General features: G+C 28.3%; 1 protein-coding gene across 1 annotated transcript in view; it reads right to left on the reverse strand.

Annotated features, from left to right (window-relative positions):
* LOC119603721 overlaps nt 1-22,421 on the reverse strand; it is a 138,656-nt gene that overhangs the window by 36,495 nt on the left and 79,740 nt on the right. The window contains exons 2-6 of the mRNA XM_037955874.1: nt 21,424-21,705; nt 11,826-12,127; nt 11,631-11,680; nt 10,053-10,168; nt 2,566-2,643 (exon numbers count right to left, since the gene is read on the reverse strand). Of these exons, the coding sequence (XP_037811802.1) occupies nt 2,566-2,643; nt 10,053-10,168; nt 11,631-11,680; nt 11,826-12,127; nt 21,424-21,705 (828 nt within the window). The remainder of the gene's footprint in view (nt 1-2,565; nt 2,644-10,052; nt 10,169-11,630; nt 11,681-11,825; nt 12,128-21,423; nt 21,706-22,421) is intronic.

The raw sequence follows: 22,421 nt of genomic DNA on the forward strand, positions 1-22,421 counted from the left end.
TCAAAAACTTAGCTTGCAGTAAATATTATGATGCTGCAAAAGTTGTTGCTACTGTCTCTTAGAGAGAAAGACACTCACACACAGTTCCAATAATATTCAAGGTGTCACCATATTACTGGGTGCTGTAGGATCTTCTCAATTTATTTTATTTATTTTTTTTTCTTTTCGTCATTTTTAAAAGTAGTTAATGTTGTAGTTGTTGTTTCTAAGTGTGTATTGATGTTTGTTGTATGTATGTTTATCTATGTATGTATATTTTTTGTTGTCTTTTTTCACCGTATTTTTTAATTCAACTTAGTGAGGCGTTATGTTGTCATTAATAATGAATGTTATACTGACGGCAATGAACTTTTAAATGTTTTTCTTGTTGGTTGTTTTTCTTCTCTTTCATTCATTTTGTTGTTTTTCCTTTAATATTCTTTTGTTTCTTATGTATGTGTGTGAATTATATAACGTTGCTACAATTGTTGGGGGAATATAAAAACATTCACATATACATATGTATTTGGTAAATTGCATGTGAAGAAAATTGTAGTTTTACACTAAAGTTCATATGTGTATATTAAATATGAATATGACAACAATGTTACAAATAACATTTTTATTAAAATCATTGGATTCCAAATGAACAGACAACACTTTGCAAAAATAATGGGGGAAAAAAACAAAGGTATAGAATATAATCAAATTGTAATGCATATGAAATTATCTTGTATAATGAATATATAAATTTCAAGAAATATTATTGAAAATTAATTTTTAATTCCCTTCACAATTTTGAGAGATATAGGGAAAACCATAAGTAATTGCATTTTTATGTGTGTATATTGTATACGATTTGATTAATGTTGACAGGTTTTTAAAACTTATGAGGTTTTGTAAGAAAAAATATTTTTGCATTAACTCAGTCTAATACATACATACATTAAATTTTTAAAAATATACAGTAATAAAATTTGATTTTTAAAGTATTTTTTTTTTTTAACAAAAAAACAAATAAATTGATATTAACATTTTTACAAGAAATTAGATTGAATTTTAATAATATTCCCAAAAATGTTGACAGCAACATGTTGCTATAAATTAATCAATTTTAAAAGCTTATTAAGAAAGCACTAGTTGTCAACGCATATTTGTAATTAGAATATTGCAAGCAACATGATTCAGTAACATATAACTGCAACCTGTTTCAGCAACATATTTCGGTAACTGTTACAGCTACATGTTTAAGCAACACTGCAACATGTTGTCTATAAGTTTTCTTTTGTTATTTTTGCAATTTATAATTTTTTTAAGATTGATATTTCTTAATTTTCCAAAATATATTCAGGTACTTATAGTAAAATAATATTTTTTCCATTATAAACATTATGCTGTTTCCTGCAACATGTTGCAAAGCCCTTAATAACCAAAACGAGCTCATGCAAAACCAATTTCTCATAGCAATTAAACCAGTCTATAAAATTAAATGTCTTACTGCTTGTTTCCTCTCCGTTAGCATTTTAAGTTTAAAAACTTAAACAATTTCATTTATTTAGCTTCAGGTTATCAAATTTATTTCTTTATGAAAACTTTTTTTCTCCCATTTTTTTTTCTAACATTCAACTAATGACATTTCATTTCTTTTTATTCTAATTATATAAGAAGAACATGGATTTTTTTATGTCAATATCAAGAAATGAGCGAAAGTCCTTTAGATTTCCGGTGCGAATGAGTGTGTGTATGTCTGTATGCAAATGCATGTAAATGCGTTACGCATTATAATTTCTATTTGTGTTAGACATTCAAATTTTTTTCTTACTGCTCTCAGTGCTTGAAAATGGCTCATAAAAGGAAAAGAAGATTAAAGAAATATGAAAATATGTCGGGTTCACAAAAGGTCTACTACGTCTAGTTAGTAGTTTGTTTGGCTGGATGGCTTTGTCTTCTCTTTAACTTGACTTGACTGCAGTGGTCTTTCTTGTTATACAACCTAAAAAGTACTTAGCCAGGGGCAACGACAAAGTATGCGACTGTGCGTTGTTTTAATTAAACTTTAGTAGTCGTCGTCGACATCTTTAAATGGTGCGGTTTTTTGAAGAAGCTGCTCTCTACACACACAGAAGAAAGCAAAAAAAAAATAAACTTACACAAAGTAAAAATAAATTAAATGACAAGTTTATAATAGCACAAAGCTTAGAAAAGAAACTTTTGTAAAAGTCATAATTTAACACAAAACTAAATAAAATTTTTAAATTGTAGACTTAAAAAAGAAGGAAAAACCCTTAAACTTGAATTGTTTAATCTTTAAAACACAGACAAATATATCAATAATGAACCTTTAATCACCTTTAAAACGAAATGCATTCCTTAAATTGATTGTCTTTTATAAATAGATTTTGCTGTTTTAGTTTTTTTTTTTTTTTTTTGCTGAAAAAAACATTTTCAGCAGAAATTTTATTTTATTTCAGTTAACTTGCAAAGAAAAAAAAAACACTTCCCTCAAGTTTGTGTGCGGCTTTGTGCAAGTGTTGGTGTTAATGATACTTCAAGGACATTTACTATTTTCTCAAGTGTGGTACTTACCCGGTGAATAGTCTCTTCGAAACTGTGCTGATGACCACCATTTAATGTTTGAAAATGTCGTAAACGTTCATTTGCCGCCTAAAAAGAGAAATGAAGAAGAAAAAAAATAAAACAAAATTAAATTTATTAAACCCACATTTTAATTTAAAAAGTAACTGACATAAAAAAAGTGTTGAGATTTATTTGCTACTTTTTTCTTATTTTCAAAAAGTTCCTGAATGTAGACTAGATTATAAACAAACTCTTTTTTAAAACAAGAAAACCAGCAAAAACCCGCTTATATTTTGATTATTATCAAACATGGTAATTTAAATGTATAAAAATAAGTAAAGGTATGTATATATGTGTGTGTGTTTTAATATTTACCTTAAACCCCCTTTTTTTATTAAGTACACTGAGACTCAAAAGAAATTAATCAAATAAGTTAAATAAAAAGGGAAATTGTATACTTTCCTTCTGTCAACCTCTTTTAAAAACAATTTCCATTTATTTATAATTTTTTTGTTGTTTCTCCTCAGTTTCTTTTGCCTTTAAAGACAATCTTTTCGTGCTTTATCACCTGTTTAAAAACACCACGTATTTGGGTACTTGTGCTTCTTTTGTTTTTTTTTTTTTTTTTAACTTTTCTTGATTTTCCTGCTGATTTTTTACCCATGTTTTTATTTATTTTCGTATCTGTTTCTTACGCTGTTCTCGGTTGAAAATGTTGTGCATCAAGATAAAACATTAACCTTTAATTAATAATGTCAAGTTTGAAGAGTTGTGCAAGATGTTTTATACGGAAAACGCTAGTAAAAGTTGTAAAGATAGAAGGGTTGTTAACGAATTCGTTTTGCACTTTTTTATTGCTTAAGAAAAGGGTTTGATTTTGAGGTTGACAATCTTTAAGATTAATTGAATGGCCTAATAAAGATTTTTAAGCACAATAGGAGACTTAGCAACATGTTGACAACGACAGAATGAAATAGGTTTAACGTTGTTAGAACTTAAATATATAAATGGATTTATTAAGAATATTAGGCACAATAGGAGACTTAGCAATGTGTTGACAAATAGAGAATGAAATATGTTTAATGTTGTTAGAACCTAAACACATAGATGGATTTATCAGGAATATTAGACACAACATGTTGGCAAATGGAGGATAAAATGGTTTAATGTTTTTAAAACCTATTTTAATCCAAAAATTTATTTGGATTTATTGTAATATTTGAAAAAGTCTTATCAACATGTTGCTGGACAAGAAAATGTGTTTATTTTATTGTTGTTGGAGACTAATAAAATTTAAAACATTTGCATTTAAAAAAAGTTATAAAAAAAGAATGTTTCCAATCTCTTAGCAACATGTTTCGAAAACTATTTTTTATTAAAGAATTTATTTCTTTGCTGTTTACAATAGTTATTGTTCAACAGTAAGTTCTGCAGCATGCTGCTAAGGAATATAGATTAATTAAAAATATATTGGGAAAAGGTGTATATGTTGCTGAAACTAAATTAACAATTAAATAAAATTGTTCTTTCTAAAAGGCAAGAAACAAACATGTTGCCAATTATATAATGCTACTCGGAAAACAATCTTTCCGCGATGTGGTGGCTTTGTGTTGTCGATGGTTCCTTGTCTTTTATTTAGATTAGCAAAAAATTATTTAGATTTAGCAGATACAACTGATATCCGCGGAAGAACTCCTGATGAGACTTCGTGATCGTACCTGCCTACCAAAATTGACCACTGAAGCACATAAGATGTTGGAGTGCTTGAAGCTCCAGAGCTGTAACATCTCAACATTACTGGTTTTCCGGAAAGAATAAGGAGTCAGTCATAAGAGCCTTACTCTCGCTTTTAATATCTGTCGAACTTGAGAGAGTGGAGTTCTTCGGGGTTACGGACGTAAAGGCGTTTTGGTCAACAAATTTAATGAGCGGTGGAGCAGCCAACTCTGTGGTCAGTGACATGAAGCTCTCAGAACTTCCTCCAAATTCATACAACGACCCAGAAAAAGGTTCAAATTATTTTAAATAATTTTTTAAAGATTTTTATTATGTTTTTAATATCTTATGTTTTAAGCATCATTGTTCTAGCAACATGTTGCGGAATAGAACAAATTACAAAAATGTATAGTTTATAGACAATTACATTTCTATTGAAAGAGCAATGTATTCAGATATAAACGCTTGTATTTATAAAAAAATCTTATTTTGCTTTTAATGCACTCAATAGTTAAAGCACACTTTAGCCTTAAAAACCATTAATAAAATTGTGACATTCATAAACAAATAATAAACGTATATTAACTATTGTGCTGATTTATGTTTAAGTTGGCAGCACTGTACAATATGGCTGTCATTTTATGTGTTAGTGTTGCGTACAATTAGGATAAAATATTCGTTGATTCGGTTTTCATAATTTCATATTTTTGTTTATAATAGATTTTTGACAATAAAAACAAACTTTTAAGAAAAATAAATATATATATATGGCTTTAATAAATGTCTATTTAGTTCAGATGTATAAATATAACATATAATTTCTAATTATTATTAAAAGTATCCGAATAACGGATATTTTGCGACAAAATATACATCACTATGACACATTTTCTTATTTTTACTTATTTTCCTTGTAATTTTTGATAAATTTTTGCAAATATTGATAAATTTCTTTGATATTTGACTAATTTTAATGCCGGCGAATATATTTTGCATTAGTATAACACTAATCAATATAATTTACATGGTTAATTACTTAATGGCATTATATTTAACCAACAAACTTTGAAAAAGCCAAATCAAATGATTTTGTCCATCATTTGGTTGACAGACGGGCATTTCCAAATTGCCTAAAAATAGTGCTGGACAATTGGAATATTGTCAAACATTCATGCATTAATCCAATAATACCTAGATTTGAGTTTTTTCCTCAAAATATAATCGTTTAAAAATTTTCTGGTATTTTATTTACAAATTTGTAAACGTTAAAATTAGAATTTTTAGATTTTATTTTAAAAGAAACCATAATTAGTTTTCGCAATCAATCTAAAATTAGCGGAAAAATCTTTATCTGAGAAAAAAATTGTTAAAAATCAACTTATTGTTGGATTAAAGAAGGGTCGAGCCTACAATAAAATTCTTCTAATTGTCAATGGTTTATTGAAGGTGTTTTAAGCTATTTCACGTTTATAAATACGATTTTCCTGAATTTTGCCTAAAATTGTTTAATAAACCTAAAATAAGTTTTTATAAATACAGCCGAAAATGTTTAATTTTATGCATAAACATTTTAAGCAACATGTTTATTTGTAGCCTAAAAATATGTTGCTGACATCATGTTTAGCTATATAGGTTTCACCTATTCTGTTCGCTGCTTTATTTTCCTAATTACAAGTGTCATATTACCTTAATATAGCACTTCTCAAGAAAAACCAGAAGTAAAAGTTTTAATGCAAAAAAAAAAAACTTAAAAGTACAAGCAACAAAAAAATATAATGTTTTCAAAAGAAAAACAATCATAAGATTTATCAAGAAAAAAGTATGTACAATTTTTACAGTCAGTTTAAGTCAGTTGTTTTTTATTTTTTTTGTTCACTACCACATAATAAACGGAAAAAATTTAATTGCTTAAGGATATGAGAGAGAGAGAAACCAAGAGGAGTAAAAGAAAATAGAAGCGGGGGGAATACAAGAAAAATTATTTATTGTAGTGATTTAATTTTTTTATATTCATTTACATTTTTTGTGCTCCAAAAAATATGGCTTTTTAAAGAGGGGTTATAAACCAAAGTTTTTCCTTTTGATTAAATTAACATTTTTTATATTATTCTAGTTTTTTTTAGCACACACATACGCATTTTTAAACACCAACACATGAATCTTTCATTTCATTTATAAGAGCACATACCCCTATAAATAAGTTAAGTTTCTACACTGTGTGTTTTTAAAGCGAGGGGAAAGCAAGTACACCAAAAAAAAGGTCATTGAGGTTATGGTCAGGGTAAGTGTATGACTAAAAGTTTGTGAAGCAGTTCTAGTAAGTGGTATTAACATTTAAAATATAGTGGAAATACGAGTATAATTTTTTTCCCCTTATAAAAAAATCATACATACTTTTCATATGTAAGAGAATTTGCAAATAGCATTATGTTGTTGTTTTTTTTATTTTATTATTTTTATTATTATTTAACATATAAGCAGCCATAACTTTAATGTTCTTTAGTTATTCTTTGAATCTTATATAAACCAGCATTAAGAAAAACGAAAGAAACAAACCACCAAGATTTTTGCTTATAATAAATAAAATAAAAAGATGCAGCAACCCCTCATCTTTTGTTATGGTTAAAAAAAAGAAACATATCCCTGGCGCCTCCTTCCCCATATTCTGCAACATTTAAATAAACATACAAGCATTACTTTATTTTCTTTTTAACTGCTGAGTGTATGTGTGTACTTTTTACCAGTTTGAGTATGTGTTACAGGATATTAAAAGCATTTTGGTTTCTTTTTATTTCTTTGGATTTTATTATTTTGCAAACCAACCCAACTCGTATGTTACAAATAAATATGAATTTTAACAAATTCTTTTTTTTTACAGAAAATTGGGTTTTTGCTTGTTTGCAAACTTAAAAAGTAAAAAATTTGCTTCCTTTTTTTGGTTAATGTTGCTTTCTTTTTGGAAGAGTTACAAGCTTCAAAGACAAATATTCCTAGAATATACATAAATATAGTAAATATTTTTGTATGGTTTTAAAGAAATTTATAAATGCCCTACATTACGAACAGTTTGTTTGGTTGTCAAACTCGTTAGATTATATTAAAAAAAAATAAAATGACTTCCACAGAAATTATTAATCTTTTAACAAATGCTGAAAGTGTAGTAGCAAAATTTTGTTAGCAACATGTTGCGACTCAAAAGTTATAAGTTGTATATAATAGAAATAAAGTTCAAACCTTTTAAATACTACTAAAATCCATTTATTGTGATTATTCACAATTAAATTGTGGCAAAGTTGAGCATTATACATATAGTTAGATGTTTCTAGCAAAATGTTGCCAACAATATTAAGCAAATAATTTTCACAAATACATATGTTTGTAGCAAATGTTATAGAATTAGATCTAATGTTGCCAGCCGTTGTCCATTTAATGAAAAAAAAATCACACTTAAATTTAACATTATACATATGTATATTTAGGTGTTTCTAGCAACATGTTGCAAACAACAAAAATCTAATAATTTTCAGAAATTCATATATTTCCAAATGTTATAGAATTAGAATCTAAGCTAGTCAGTCGTTGTCACAGAAATGTACAGGTTCTCAACTAAGAGTTTGAACGTTGCATGTGCTGATGTTTATCTAGGTCTTGACTTTCTTTAAAGAAATACAAGATGTAGATTTGAAATCGAATCGGATACTTTTTGGAACAATTCATCTCGGTGTATCTAAACGAAGGCTCTATGTAAACCAGAAGACAAGAGCCCATTAGAAAACCTTTTTAGATTGGATTTGTGTATAGGTATAACCACAGGGCACAATGAGCTTCAATATTTGCAGATGGTGCAACAAGAATACAGAGGACATTTTTTACTTCATTTAAAAATCTAATCTATGAGCGAAACAAAAGTATGATCTATAGTTAGACTCCTAAAGAGTACAATTTGATCCACAGACGAAAATACAATCTGATCTATAAGCGAGACTATAGTCTGGTTTCTAGACAAGACTACATTCTGGTCTATAGACGAGACTACGGTTTTGTCAATAGACAATACTACAGTCCGCTTTATTGACAAAACTACAGTCTGGATTATAGACAAAACTTTATTCTGGTTTATAGACGAGACTACAGTCTGTAGTCTATAGACCATATACATACATATATACGAGACTAAATGAATCGTTAGCACATAGTAAAAGTTAGCTGTAACATTATACAAAATATTAATATTTGATAACAAGCTAATAAATCTTAACACAATTTGAGTTAAATTTAAAAATTTTGATTTAATATACTATCTACTATTAAAAAATCCCTATGTTTCTCTGCCTTTAAAATGTTGACAGCAACATGTTGGGAAACTGAAATATTGCTAAGAAATCAATTACAAGCAACATATTGCAAATGTTATATTGTTTTGTTTCATTTTGTGTTTTTCTCTTATAAATCTCTTTACTATCTTGCTTTTCCTAAATAAATATACATGTTTCAAGCAACATGTTTTCAAGACTGCTTATATGTATGTATCGTTCAATATTTTATGCAACTTATTGCTAAACATTCATTAATTTAAAACTTATATATTATTGACATTAACATAGACAAATCAATCATTCAAGCAACATGTTGCCAGAAAATATTTGTTTCAGGAGCTTAAATTCTAAAATATTAGAAAATGTTTATTAAATTTAAACTTTTGTTTAAGTTATGAAGAATCTCCATTTCATATTTTGCAATAAAAAAAAAAACAACTCTAAAATACCTCTTTAGTCCTTATTTTAAGCAAAATTAGATTCATTAAAGAATTAGATTCTCAAATATTTTCAACTCTTTAAACGTCTAGCTACCAACAGTTTCAATAATCAAAGAGTTAAACTTTATGATGTCATTATAAAAGCACATGATGTCACAACTTTAAAAAAAATAATAATCAAATGTTTGATAAAATAACATAAAAATAATAAACAAAAAAGAATGTTACAAAACTTTTAACAATTTGCAAATACTGTCTTATCTTTTAAGTAATATTAAAAGAAAAAAAGAAGCACACTAAACCCGACTAAGAAACAAAAATTAAAGTCAAAGGAAATTTTAATATACAGCGGATAATGCAAAAAAAAAAACAAAATCTACGAGTATGGGTAATACAAATTTACACCCCCTTTAGCTGCTAACAGCATCCTGTATATGTCGCCAAAAAGAAAACGGAAACCTCCCTACATAAATCAAAAAAATTTAAAAAAAGAGCAGCAAAAATGGTAAGATGTATATTGTTTTTGATGTTGTTGATGCTCTTGGATGTTGCTAGACACAAGTACTTGCAAGAAGGATTTCTTTTTATTACTTTTACATTTAAAATTTAAAATGTTATAAAATAACAACACTCACACTTAGGCATATGTACATATATGTAAAAAAATGGTGCTTATATAAGTGTGTTTAGAAATATGTAAATATTTAAAATATATTTTATGATAATCGTTTTGAAGATATAGTGTTACTGTCTTTTCTGTTTTAAACATTTTTTTTTTTTTTTTTTTCATTTTGTACTTTTGCCTTTTTTTAAATAAATTGTATTGATATTTAAGTATAACTTTTTATATAATAAGAACAAAAGCACTTCCTTTTGTTGTCTCGTTACAATAATATTAATGGTAAAAGGATATATACATACGCATTTTTCTATATAGAACTAAGTATGCAAATGTTTTTTTGTTCATATGTAGAGGGGGGATAAGTATTTGTATATATTGTTATTAATATGTTAAAGTACTTACTCTCACTTGTGCTTGGGCTGTTGTTTGTTGTTGCTGGGTGCGATCTCTTCGATTTACTGTCTTCAAACCTTTTAATAAACGAGCTAAAGTTGTGCGTTTTTTAGTTTCCCGACCCTCTGTAAGAAAAAAAAAACAAATAAAACACAACAAAATAAAATGCATGAAAAAGAAAAGAAATTTTCAAATTAGCTTTATTTAGAAAACAAACACATACAAATAATATAAATGTATTAAGTTTTTATGGGTATTAGTGACATTTTTAATATAATTTAAAAGATTTTCAAAAAAAAACAACTTCAAAAAGGTTTTATTTTGTTTCGTTGTTAAGGCAGGGACCAATTCTTTCAATTTGTTATATAAAAAAAGTTCATAAGTTTGTGTTAAACATTTTGACATGTTGTTCTTTTACGTTTAAACTTCTCTCTGAGGACCTATTAATAAGTGTTGTTACACATTCTCTTTTAAAAAGGCCTCATAATTCAATTTGGGTTTTAAATAAATAGCTTTTACTCTTTTTTAATATGCGTGTTTTATAAGTTCATAAAATGAGTCTTGGTGGATTAATTATTTTGAAATATAGTTTTTAAAACAACTTTTAAAAGCTCATTATTACAAAACTTGTTTCTATGGTTTAAATTCTCATAATTTTGTTGTAAAATATTTATAATTTTAAAACTTAATTAACATAGAAAATAAAAGCATTTAGAGTACATTTTGTGCAAAAATCTTTTGACGACATGACGTATACATACTTTATATTTATTTTTAAAAATATTGATCATACGCCACCTCTACTTAATATAAAACTGAAAAAAAGGGTTCTCTTGGACTTTTCTTTTAAACAAAAAGTCATTTCTTATTAATAAAATACTATAACAAAAACAGCTTTTCATAAAAGAAGAGCTTTACAGAAAGCTTAAAAAAGTTTTTCACAGAAATAATAACTTGTTTTTCACAAGAAAGAAAGACCAAATCTTGACTAAAAAGGTTTTTCACAAGAAAGCTTTTTTACAAAAAAGCCTTTAAAAAGCTTTTCAATAAGCTTTAAAAAAGCTTTTCAATAAGCTTTAAAAAAGCTTTTCAATAAAAAGCTACAAAAAAAGCTTTAAAAAAGGTTTTTACAAACGAAGATTTAGAAAATATTTCGCAAAAAAGTTTTCTTTCATAAAGGGTTTTCTCGAGAAAGCTTCTTTACAAAAAAGGCTTAGAAAAGCTTTTCCATCAAAAAGCTTTCTTCGCAAACATAAAACGTTTTTTTACAAAAAAAGGTTTAAAAAGTTTTTTTTACAAACGAAGATTTAGAAAATATTTCGCAAAAAAGTTTTCTTTAACAAAATTTCTAATCATCAACCTCTGTATTCTGTAAATTATAACAATGACATAATTATAACAAAACTAAAGTTCTAAACATTTTTATAAACCAAAATGTTATTAAAGTAAAAAATAAAATATTAATTTGCCATTGTCCTAAAGTCCATTACACAGAGGTTATTCAAAAATGTCACTCTCTACCTTAAAAACTCAAAACTACGAAAAAATAAAAATAATCAAACAATAAAACTTTTTTGCTAAACTTACCCGTTGTGGGAGGAAATTCATAAAAATAGGCGGAACGTGGACTTAAACAACTACAAATTAAGCAGAAAAAAAGAAGTAAATTAAGTTTTTTTTTAAGAAACAAAACAAGTCTGGTTGTAAATTCTACAGCACAGTAGTTGTAGTAAATATGTAGTTGCAAGTAATGAAATATTAAGGAAAACTTCTAAAACTTACTTTTGTTGCACAAAATTTAAATGATGGGCAGCATTGGGCGGGATAGATTGTAAACCTTGTGGGTGTGTTGGCAGCGGTTGTTGTTGCTGTTGCAGCTGGTGATGTGAGACAGCACCTTGCATCATAGATAATTGTTGTTGTTGCTGCTGTTGTTGTTGGGCGAGCTGCGCCTGATGCAGCGTTTGTTGCTGGATAAAATGTTGCTGTTGCGTTAGAGCACCACGAGCAACGCGTGGTGCAAAAACACCATAACCGAAACCATAAATTTCATCTTCTTCCTTGTCCGACAGGCAACTTGAGGGCTTTTAGTTTGTTAAAGAAATGTTAAAAGAAGAAAATAAAGTCAAAAATTAGTTTTCTTTTATGAACCATAATTCATGGTCAAGTTTATAAAAAGTTTAAATGTTAACAAAGAAGATGTTTATATTTATAAAAAAAAAGCATGCAAAAGGAAAGATCTAAATCTTGTTTTTTTTCTAACCAAAGTGAGAAATTTATAGTCCTTGTTGTAGTAGCTGTTGTTGTTTTTCTTTATATACAAACACTTAACAAACAAAACGATTACACAGAGCATTGAGAAATAAAATAAGCCAAACATTCACTCACTAATACTCATGTATATTTATTCTTTATGTAGTAGACTTAACGGAAAATATGAAAAGTTCTTTCTTTTTCTGAATGAACATTTAATTTTCTGTTGATTTCCTTATGTTTTCTTTCCGTTTATTTTGTGGGTTTTTTTGTTGCTTTTTATAGTTTAAGGTTTTAAAATTCGTACTTCACTACTTCAAGTGGCTGCGGCCTTCTTTGGCTCAACACCTTGGGGAATAATAAGGGCACAATATAACATCAAAATTTCTACACACAGACACAAATACATTTAAAATTTACATAAAAACACACATATTCATGTAGTCTTACTTAGCCAAACAAAACAAATAAATGGCCAAGTTAACAATGTTGTCAAAGTTTTTTTAAGTAGCATAATTTCAAGAGACTACTTGAGGGCCACTGTTCATTCTTCAATTCAAAAGCACTAAGAATAAAATAAAATTAAAAAACATATAATGAAATACGAGGGCTACCTGAAGAGTCACGTCTTTTAAAAAAAGGGCAAAATTTATTTACTTAAGTGTACGATTAAGATTTTGAAGTAGAACTAGAACTGAACTAGAACTGAACTAGAACTGAACTAGAACTGAACTACAACTGAACTAGAACTGAACTAGAACTGAACTAGAACTGAACTAGAACTGAACTAGAACTGAACTAGAACTGAACTAGAACTGAACTAGAACTGAACTAGAACTGAACTAGAACTGAACTAGAACTGAACTAGAACTGAACTAGAACTGAACTAGAACTGAACTAGAACTGAACTAGAACTGAACTAGAACTGAACTAGAACTGAACTAGAACTGAACTAGAACTGAACTAGAACTGAACTAGAACTGAACTAGAACTGAACTAGAACTGAACTAGAACTGAACTAGAACTGAACTAGAACTGAACTAGAACTGAACTAGAACTGAACTAGAACTGAACTAGAACTGAACTAGAACTGACTAACTAGAACTGAACTAGAACTAGAACTGAACTAGAACTGACTAGAACTGAACAAGAATGAACTAGAACTGAACTAGAACTAGAACTGAACTAGACTAGAACTGACTAGAACTGAACTAGAACTTGAACTAGAACTGAACTAGAACTGAACTAGACTGAACTAGAACTGAACTAGAACTGAACTAGAACTGAACTAGAACTGAACTAGAACGGAACTAGAACTGAACTAGAACTGAACTAGAACTGAACTAGAACTGAACTAGAACTGAACTAGAACTGAACTAGAACTGAACTAGAACTGAACTAGAACACCTAGAACTGAACTAGAACTGAACTAGAACTGAACTAGAACTGAACTAGAACTGAACTAGAACTGAACTAGAACGAACTAGAACTGAACTAGCACTGAACTAGAACTGAACTAGAACTAGAACTGAACTAGAACTGAACTAGAACTGAACTAGAACTGAACTAGAACTGAACTAGAACTGAACTAGAACTGAACTAGAAACTAGAACTGAACTAGAACTGAACTAGAACTGAACTAGAACTAGAACTGAACTAGAACTGAACTAGAACTGAACTAGAACTGAACTAGAACTGAACTAGAACTGAACTAGAACTGAACTAGAACTGAACTAGAACTGAACTAGAACTGAACTAGAACTGAACTAGAACTAGAACTGAACTTAAAAAGGGGTGACTCATCAGTATAAAAGAGACTTTCCCGCTTGTAAATTCATAACTTTCACTTAACTTGATAGCTATAAAAAATGTACAACATTCCACAAAATATTATATACAATATTTTGTATTCATATTTCTCCGCTTTAAAAAGGAACTGTTCTAAAAAGAACAAGAAAGTAGCCTCAAAAAATAGTGGTTTCCTTAAGAGGCCAAAAACAAATGAAACCAAAATAACAAAACAAAACAGTTGGCCAACAGCACAAGCAGCAGCACACTGGCCTAAAATGAATTCCGTTTCAGTGGAGGTTCTTTTCTTTTTTTCCTCCATTTTACTTCAACAAATGAAATTGAAAGCGCTGCAGAAATAAAGATGTTGTTAAAAACAAAAATAAAAATACTAATAAAAAACTTTATAATAAAATCAGTCTAAAGGCCGGCAACAACTTTAAATAAAGTAAATATTAAAAAAGTATAAAAAAACAAAGAAATAAAATTAAAAAGCAACAACAGCAAATATAATAAGAAAATAAACGTATAAAAACACAACAACAAAAATGAACCATAAAAATAAAAACAACCATAGAAATTGTATTATTTAAGTTTATACTTGTACGAAATTCTCAACTCAAATGTTAATCATACGTCTAGCAGGTCATCATCTCGATTTCTTTAAGTGAGAGAGTTTGTATAGGTTTGTATAAAAATGTAAACAGACAATAAAAACAACAACAATTTGCTGTAAAACTTTTTCTCTTTTGGAGAAGAAAATTTAATTTCTTCTTAACTGGGTTTAAATTATTTTTTTATGGAAACCCAAATCCAACACTACACTCCGGCATAAGAAAACTAAAAGACCTGCCAAAAAAAGGTAACAACAATGTGAAACAACATAATTTAAACGTACAGAGAGTGTAGAAAAAAAGGGAGTTATTTGATTTGTTTTTTTGTTCGCAAAAGTTTTCCTAAGAGAAATTACTGCAGTATTTTTTGTGTATTTCTTCAAGTTGTTTTACTTTTATAATGAACAGTGGTCTTTTATAGCCTTTTGACAAATTTTAAAATCTTTTTTTTTCTTTGTATTTTCGTTGAATTTATGAAATCAAAAATTAAATTGCCAATTAAGGTATAAACACGGCATAAATAATTTAATGTTAACAAGCCAAAATAATGGAAAAAGTTAAACAGTCTTGTTGTTTCTGTTTTTTTTTATTCCTCTTAGCTGGAAAATTCCTTCAGGATTTGCAGCAAAAATAAATTAAAATTTGTCAATTTATTTAGAATTTGTGACAGAAAAATTATAAAAATGTAATTATAAATGCCGCTTAAAACTAGAACTGAACTAGAACTGAACTAGAACTGAACTAGAACTGAACTAGAACTAGAACTGAACTAGAACTGAACTAGAACTGAACTAGAACTGAACTAGAACTGAACTAGAACTTAACTAGAACTGAACTAGAACTTAACTAGAACTTAACTAGAACTTAACTAGAACTTAACTAGAACTGAACTAGAACTGAACTAGAACTGAACTAGAACTGAACTAGAACTGAACTAGAACTGAACTAGAACTAAACTAGAACTAAACTAGAACTGAACTAGAACTGAACTAGAACTGAACTAGAACTGAACTAGAACTGAACTAGAACTGAACTAGAACTGAACTAGAACTGAACTAGAACTTAACTAGAACTTAACTAGAACTGAACTAGAACTGAACTAGAACTGAACTAGAACTGAACTAGAACTGAAGTAGAACTGAACTAGAACTGAACTAGAACTTAACTAGAACTGAACTAGAACTGAACTAGAACTGAACTAGAACCGAAGTAGAACTGAATTAGAACTGAACTAGAAATGAACTAGAACTGAACTAGAACTGAACTAGAACTGAACTAGAACTGAACTAGAACTGAACTAGAACTGAACTAGAACTAGAACTAGAACTGAACTAGAACTGAACTAGACTGAACTAGAACTGAACTAGACTGAACTAGAACTGAACTAGAACTGAACTAGAACTGAACTAGAACTGAACTAAGAACTAGAACTGACTAGAACTGAACTAGAACTGAACTAGAACTGAACTAGAACTGAACTAGAACTGAACTAGAACTGAACTAGAACTGAACTAGAACTGAACTAGAACTGAACTAGAACTGAACTAGAACTGAACTAGAACTGAACTAGAACTGAACTAGAACTGAACTAGAACTGAACTAGAACTGAACTAGAACTGAACTAGAACTGAACTAGAACTGAACTGAACTAGAACTGAACTAGACTGAACTAGAACTGAACTAGAACTGAACTAGAACTGAACTAGAACTGAACTGAACTGAACTAGAACTGAACTAGAACTGAACTAGAACTGAACTAGAACTGAACTAGAACTGAACTAGAACTGAACTAGAACTGAACTAGAACTGAACTAGAACTGAACTAGAACTGAACTAGAACTGAACTAGAACTGAACTAGAACTGAACTAGAACTGAACTAGAACTGAACTAGAACTGAACTAGAACTGAACTAGAACTGAACTAGAACTGAACTAGAACTGAACTAGAACTGAACTAGAACTGAACTAGAACTGAACTAGAACTGAACTAGAACTGAACTAGAACTGAATAGAACTGAACTAGAACTGAATTAGAACTGAACTAGAACTGAACCGGAACTGAACTAGAACTGAAATATGCTATATTTACGTTTTAAATTTTCCCTTAACTTTCACCTTTTAAGGAATAAATTATTGTCTACTTTAAGTAAAAAATAAACCATGAAATTTTTTGCTACATTTTATTACCTCAAAAAAGCACTGTAATATTTTTATGTCTTATATATGGAGCTATAAACTATTTTCTTTATGCTCAAACATGAGTAGCATTTGTAAAAATGCTGATAAGTCAGTCAGAGAAAAGATAAAAGAAGACAATGTTTGTTTGATGCAAGGTTCGTTTGATTCAATTTCTTACTTTTTTCCTTTACAACAATTGTTTGTTTTTGCCAAAAAAAAGTGAATGAAATGATTATTGCCAAGTCTAGTTGTCGTTTATTCGCTCTACTTTTTTCCTCAACTGACATTATGTTTAGTTTAGTGTTGCAGTTTAAAGATTGTCATGCTGGGTTATATTCTATAGTCTTTTTTCTATCATATTTGGCAATATTATGTGCCACAAAATGTATAAAAATACTTATGATCATGTCGAATAACAACAATATTCTAAACGAGATATAAAAATGCAACAACAGCAGCAGCAACAGAAAGTATTAAATGAAAAAATGATGGAAAAAAAACTAAAAACAGAATTCAATTCGTTTTAGTAGTAAAAGTAGCAGAATGAATGCCAATTCTTTATGGTAGAAACAAGAGCTTTTTCATCTTTTTTCTGCTATTGTCTTATTGCAAGTATAAATGTATTTGTTAACAAATTTGTGGTTGATACAATTTTTACTTGATTTTTTTTTTCTATTTGTTGCAAGTTTTTCTTCAATTTAGTGTTTTTTTATTTTTTTTTTTATTGTTGAGTCAAGTTGTGTGCAAGTACGAAAAACAATTTGCTTGTTTTATATTAAAACATATAAAAACCAAACTAAAGATGTACAAAAATATAAAATGATGCCGAAAAAAAACACAACGTTGTAAATAAGACAGACATATAGAGAAACCAAGCATATAGGGATACAAATGTTAAGGTTGCAACAACAAGCACATATACATAAAATAAATCCAACTAATACAACATCCAAAAGACTCATACGTTTATAGTTTGCGAGGTTAAATTGAAAAGTTGAAGCAAAAAATCTGAGATGATCGTGAGATTAGTCCGTACTATGGTCTGTAAAAAGTTCATTTCAAATGTTTCTAGTGATCTTAGGCACAAAGTTTTGAAGACTCAATTCTATAAAGTACTAGAAGCATTATGCTGAAATGTTTAAGGAATACTCGTTTCTTTGTTGTTCTTAAAAACTTGTTAACCTGCCTGTCTATTCTTAAATTCCACCTAAACTTTTGAAGGCAACTTACTCCAATAAACTCAAAATTTATATACATTCATATTTACTTTATATTTGTATGCATGTGTATATGGATATTTATAGACGGTAGAAAATATTCCTTCTTATTATGCACACAAACAAACACACATGAACGGACGGACAGACAAATATACCACTAACAACATGCATACATAAGAATAAATCCCCAAAGGGCATGTCAACACTACACATTTGTTCATCGGCTGAATAAAACAGAAAAAAAAATAATAAAAAAAACAGTAAGAATAACTTATTTCTGTTGTTAGAGTTTTCTTGTTTTTTGTTCATATACTTTCTGACTGTAGTTATTTTCAGTTTTTTTCTGTTCAGTTTCAAGGGAATTGCGAAAAACAACAACAAAATTATTGTAAATAAAATAGGGAAAAAAAATCTAGAAGAAAAAGTTCAGTTGCCATAACCAAAGAATGAAAAAATAAACGCAAATACCAGCGAATAAACCATATTTTCTATTTTGCCAAAAACAAATTTTTATTTCATAAAGCACCACAATATAGGAAATACAGTGATGGAGATTTAAATAAAAGCAGATTTAAATTTTTTTTATTAAAAAGTTTTTGAAAGAATTTTAGGAAATTGAAAAAGTAATGACTTTAAAAGACTTTTATGTTATTAAAAGGTTTTTTATTAAATAAAACGGACATTTAGTTTAGGCTTTCGCTGTAATTTTAGGGTATTTTTTAAATGAAATTAGTGTCCTCCGGTAGGTAAGTGGTTAGAGTTCTAGTCTGTTAGAGCGGAGGTGTTGGGATCGATTCCTACCTGAGGCACTGGATAAGGCCCCATAAAGGCATAGGTATATTTCTTCGGATCCTAACTAACTAACTAACTAACTAACTAACTAACTAACTAACTAACTAACTAACTAACTAACTACTACTAACTAACTAACTAACTAACTAACTAACTAACTAACTAACTAACTAACTAACTAACTAACTAACTAACTAACTAACTAACTAACTAACTAACTAACTAACTAACTAACTAACTAACTAACTAACTACTAACTAACTAACTAACTAACTACTAACTAACTAACTAACTAACTAACTAACTAACTAACTAACTAACTAACTAACTAACTAACTAACTAACTAACTAACTAACTAACTAACTAACTAACTAACTAACTAACTAACTAACTACTAACTAACTAACTAACTAACTAACTAACTAACTAACTAACTAACTAACTAACTAACTAACTAACTAACTACTAACTAACTAACTAACTAACTAACTAACTAACTAACTAACTAACTAACTAACTAACTAACTAACTAACTAACTAACTAACTAACTAACTAACTAACTAACTAACTAACTACTAACTAACTACTAACTAACTAACTAACTAACTAACTAACTAACTAACTAACTAACTAACTACTAACTAACTAACTAACTAACTAACTAACTAACTAACTAACTAACTAACTAACTACTAACTAACTAACTAACTAACTAACTAACTAACTAACTAACTACTAACTAACTAACTAACTAACTAACTAACTAACTAACTAACTAACTAACTAACTAACTAACTAACTAACTAAGAAAAATTGAAATTGAAAAAAAAAATTTATATAAAAATTTTATAGAAAAATTTTAAAAATTCTTCTTTTAAGATTAATTTTTTTTTAATTTTTTTTAGAAGAAAATTTAAAAAAATATATATATAATTTTTAGAAAATTTTCGAAAAAACACTTCGGATTTAGAAAACTTATTTTGTTTTTTTAGAAAATTTTCCTTTCCATAAAAATCTTAAAAGTTCACTACATATGTATTTTATAAAATTTTTAAAAAATATTTTTTATAGAAAATTATTAAAAATTCTCAATTTTAGAAAAAATTTAAAAATTCTCTTTTTTATAGAAAATAAAAAAAAAAATTCAGGAAAAACTTAAAAAATTCTGTTTTTTTGTAAGAAAAAATTTAAAAAAGATTGTTTTTTTTTGGGAAACTTTCAAAAAAAATCATTTTATTCAGAAATTTTTATTTTTATTTAAAATTCTCTTTTTAATAGAAAATTTTTGAAGAAATTTACTTTTCTTTAGAAAATATAAAAAATCTCTTTTTTTTAAAGAAACTTAAGAAAAAATTCTTTATTTAGAAAATTTTTGACAATAATACAATATTCCATAAAAATAATATTTTTATAAAAGTAGATAATAAGAACTTTTTATTCAAAGAAATTGAAATAAAATTTACTTGGTTATTGAAAACCCTGAACCTAGAAAAATGTATAAATTAGAGCTCATTATAAAACTATAAATAAATTCAATTAAAAAAAAACATGTATTAGTAGTTAATTAAAGAAAAAACATGCATAAAAAAAGCTTATAAAATAAAATGCCTTTATTTAAAAAACTTCAAGTGTTGTTAAACACAAAAGAAAATATGGTTAAAAGAATGTTCAAATGTATAAGTAAAGGAATGTTTGTAGTTTATATGTATGTGTATATGAACGCGTGTTACAAATATTAGTACAGAGGGGGAGTTTTGTTTGATTATACAATATTTGCCAAAGTGAAACCACATTTACACATATCTGTCTTAAAACACATACAAACATATACACAGACTAACAGGCAAACAGACAGACAAACAGTTTGAATTTGTGTTTTATTTTCTAGCTATTTTTATTTATTTTTTTTTTTTTTCGTTTTGTTTTGTAGTTCAGAGTTTTTGTTTTGGTGGTTTTGTTGTATGATGTATGTTTATTCTAACACTTAATCAAAACCGTCACCACCTTTAGCATCATAAACCCACAATGGCAACAGTAACGGCAACAAAAACAACAAGAACAACTTCAAAATGAAAATGACGGCAGCAACAAAGCCATAACAATAACGTCTTGTTTATGGCTAAATGGTTGTTGCTGTAAGTTTTTCCTTTCTACATACTATATGTACATATGTATGTATGTAGTTTTGTTGCTATTTTGTAGGTGTGTGTTTGTGTGAATTAAAGTGTTTATTGAATTTTCGCTTCATCTTTTTTTCCACAAATAGTTGTTGTTCTCTTTTTTTTAAGGCCCCCAAAAGCAACAAAAATGTTACTGAAAAAATTTAAACAGAAAAATAGAATACTAGTAAAATAAAAAGCAAGCAACATCAAACCAAAAACAAACAAAAAAACATTGAAAAACCAAGCAAGCAGCTGTTGTTAAACCAGACCATTCCATTTCACTTAACTCTACTCTTAACCTTAGAATCTTTGGGTGTGTGTGAGAGTGTAATAGTGTGTTGGTGTATTTTTTACTATTTCCAAATACATACCGAATATTTTCCTGGCACATATATGGGTTGACTATGACTATTGGGCAAATGGCCGCCATGTGTGGAACTGCCACGATGACCGTGTAGTCGTTGTGTAGCAATGCCACTGACACCACTGCCACTACCGCTGCTGCCACTGCCACCGGCGGGATTCATAGGGCTACGTTCAGCCCAGGCTGCTTGTCTAGCATTTTCTAAAGCACTTAAAATATCTCCAAAGGGAGCCATTAACAATTCACAATAAACGGATGCTAGACCTTCTAAATGACCACGTTGTCCATCCTAAAAAAAGCCATAAAAAATCAAATCAACAACAAACAAACAAAAAAAACAGAAACACGAAAAAAATTAAAAATTTAGGGAGAGTTAAGAGAGTCATAAGAAAAATGAGTAAAATAAATAGTTCTTCCAAAAGAAAACAAAAAAATTAAATAAAACGTTTCTTAAACAAAAATACTCCTTTTGTCATTTTCATTTACTGAGCTAGTTGATGGCAACAAGGAGTATAAGTGAGTGATGAGTAGTAGATGGTGGATGGATGGTTGGTTATTTGGAATGGTTGGCGGATGATGATTACAGGGTTACATGTAAGAGCCCTGATAAACATGTTTTTTCGTTTAGCTACAAACTATAATACTTTTACTATTTTCTAAAAAAATAAGTAAACAAATACATAAACAACATTAGCTGTCTGTGTGAGAGAGAAAGAGTATGAGTGAGTGATGTGGTCATATATACACTCATCATAAGGATGCAGGTTTTGGAATAGTTGTTTGGTATGGTTGGTTGGATGTTCGGTTGTTGGTATGAATGAAATGAAATGGTTGTAATGTGATATTATTTATGCGATGAATTGTGATGTGATGCGATTTGATGTGATGTGATGTTTTTTGTTGTGTGCTTTTTACTTTAAGCTTTTTTTGGGTGAAGTTATGCAGAAATTTTACAGTGTTGGTGAAAGATGATGTGAATTTTTATATAAATAATTTTTTAAAATA

Source organism: Lucilia sericata, unplaced genomic scaffold, assembly GCF_015586225.1.
Source record: "Lucilia sericata isolate MDLA Ls3-8-SP2 unplaced genomic scaffold, ASM1558622v1 Contig000331F_arrow, whole genome shotgun sequence".
In the NCBI taxonomy this organism is placed as follows: Eukaryota; Metazoa; Arthropoda; class Insecta; order Diptera; family Calliphoridae; genus Lucilia; species Lucilia sericata.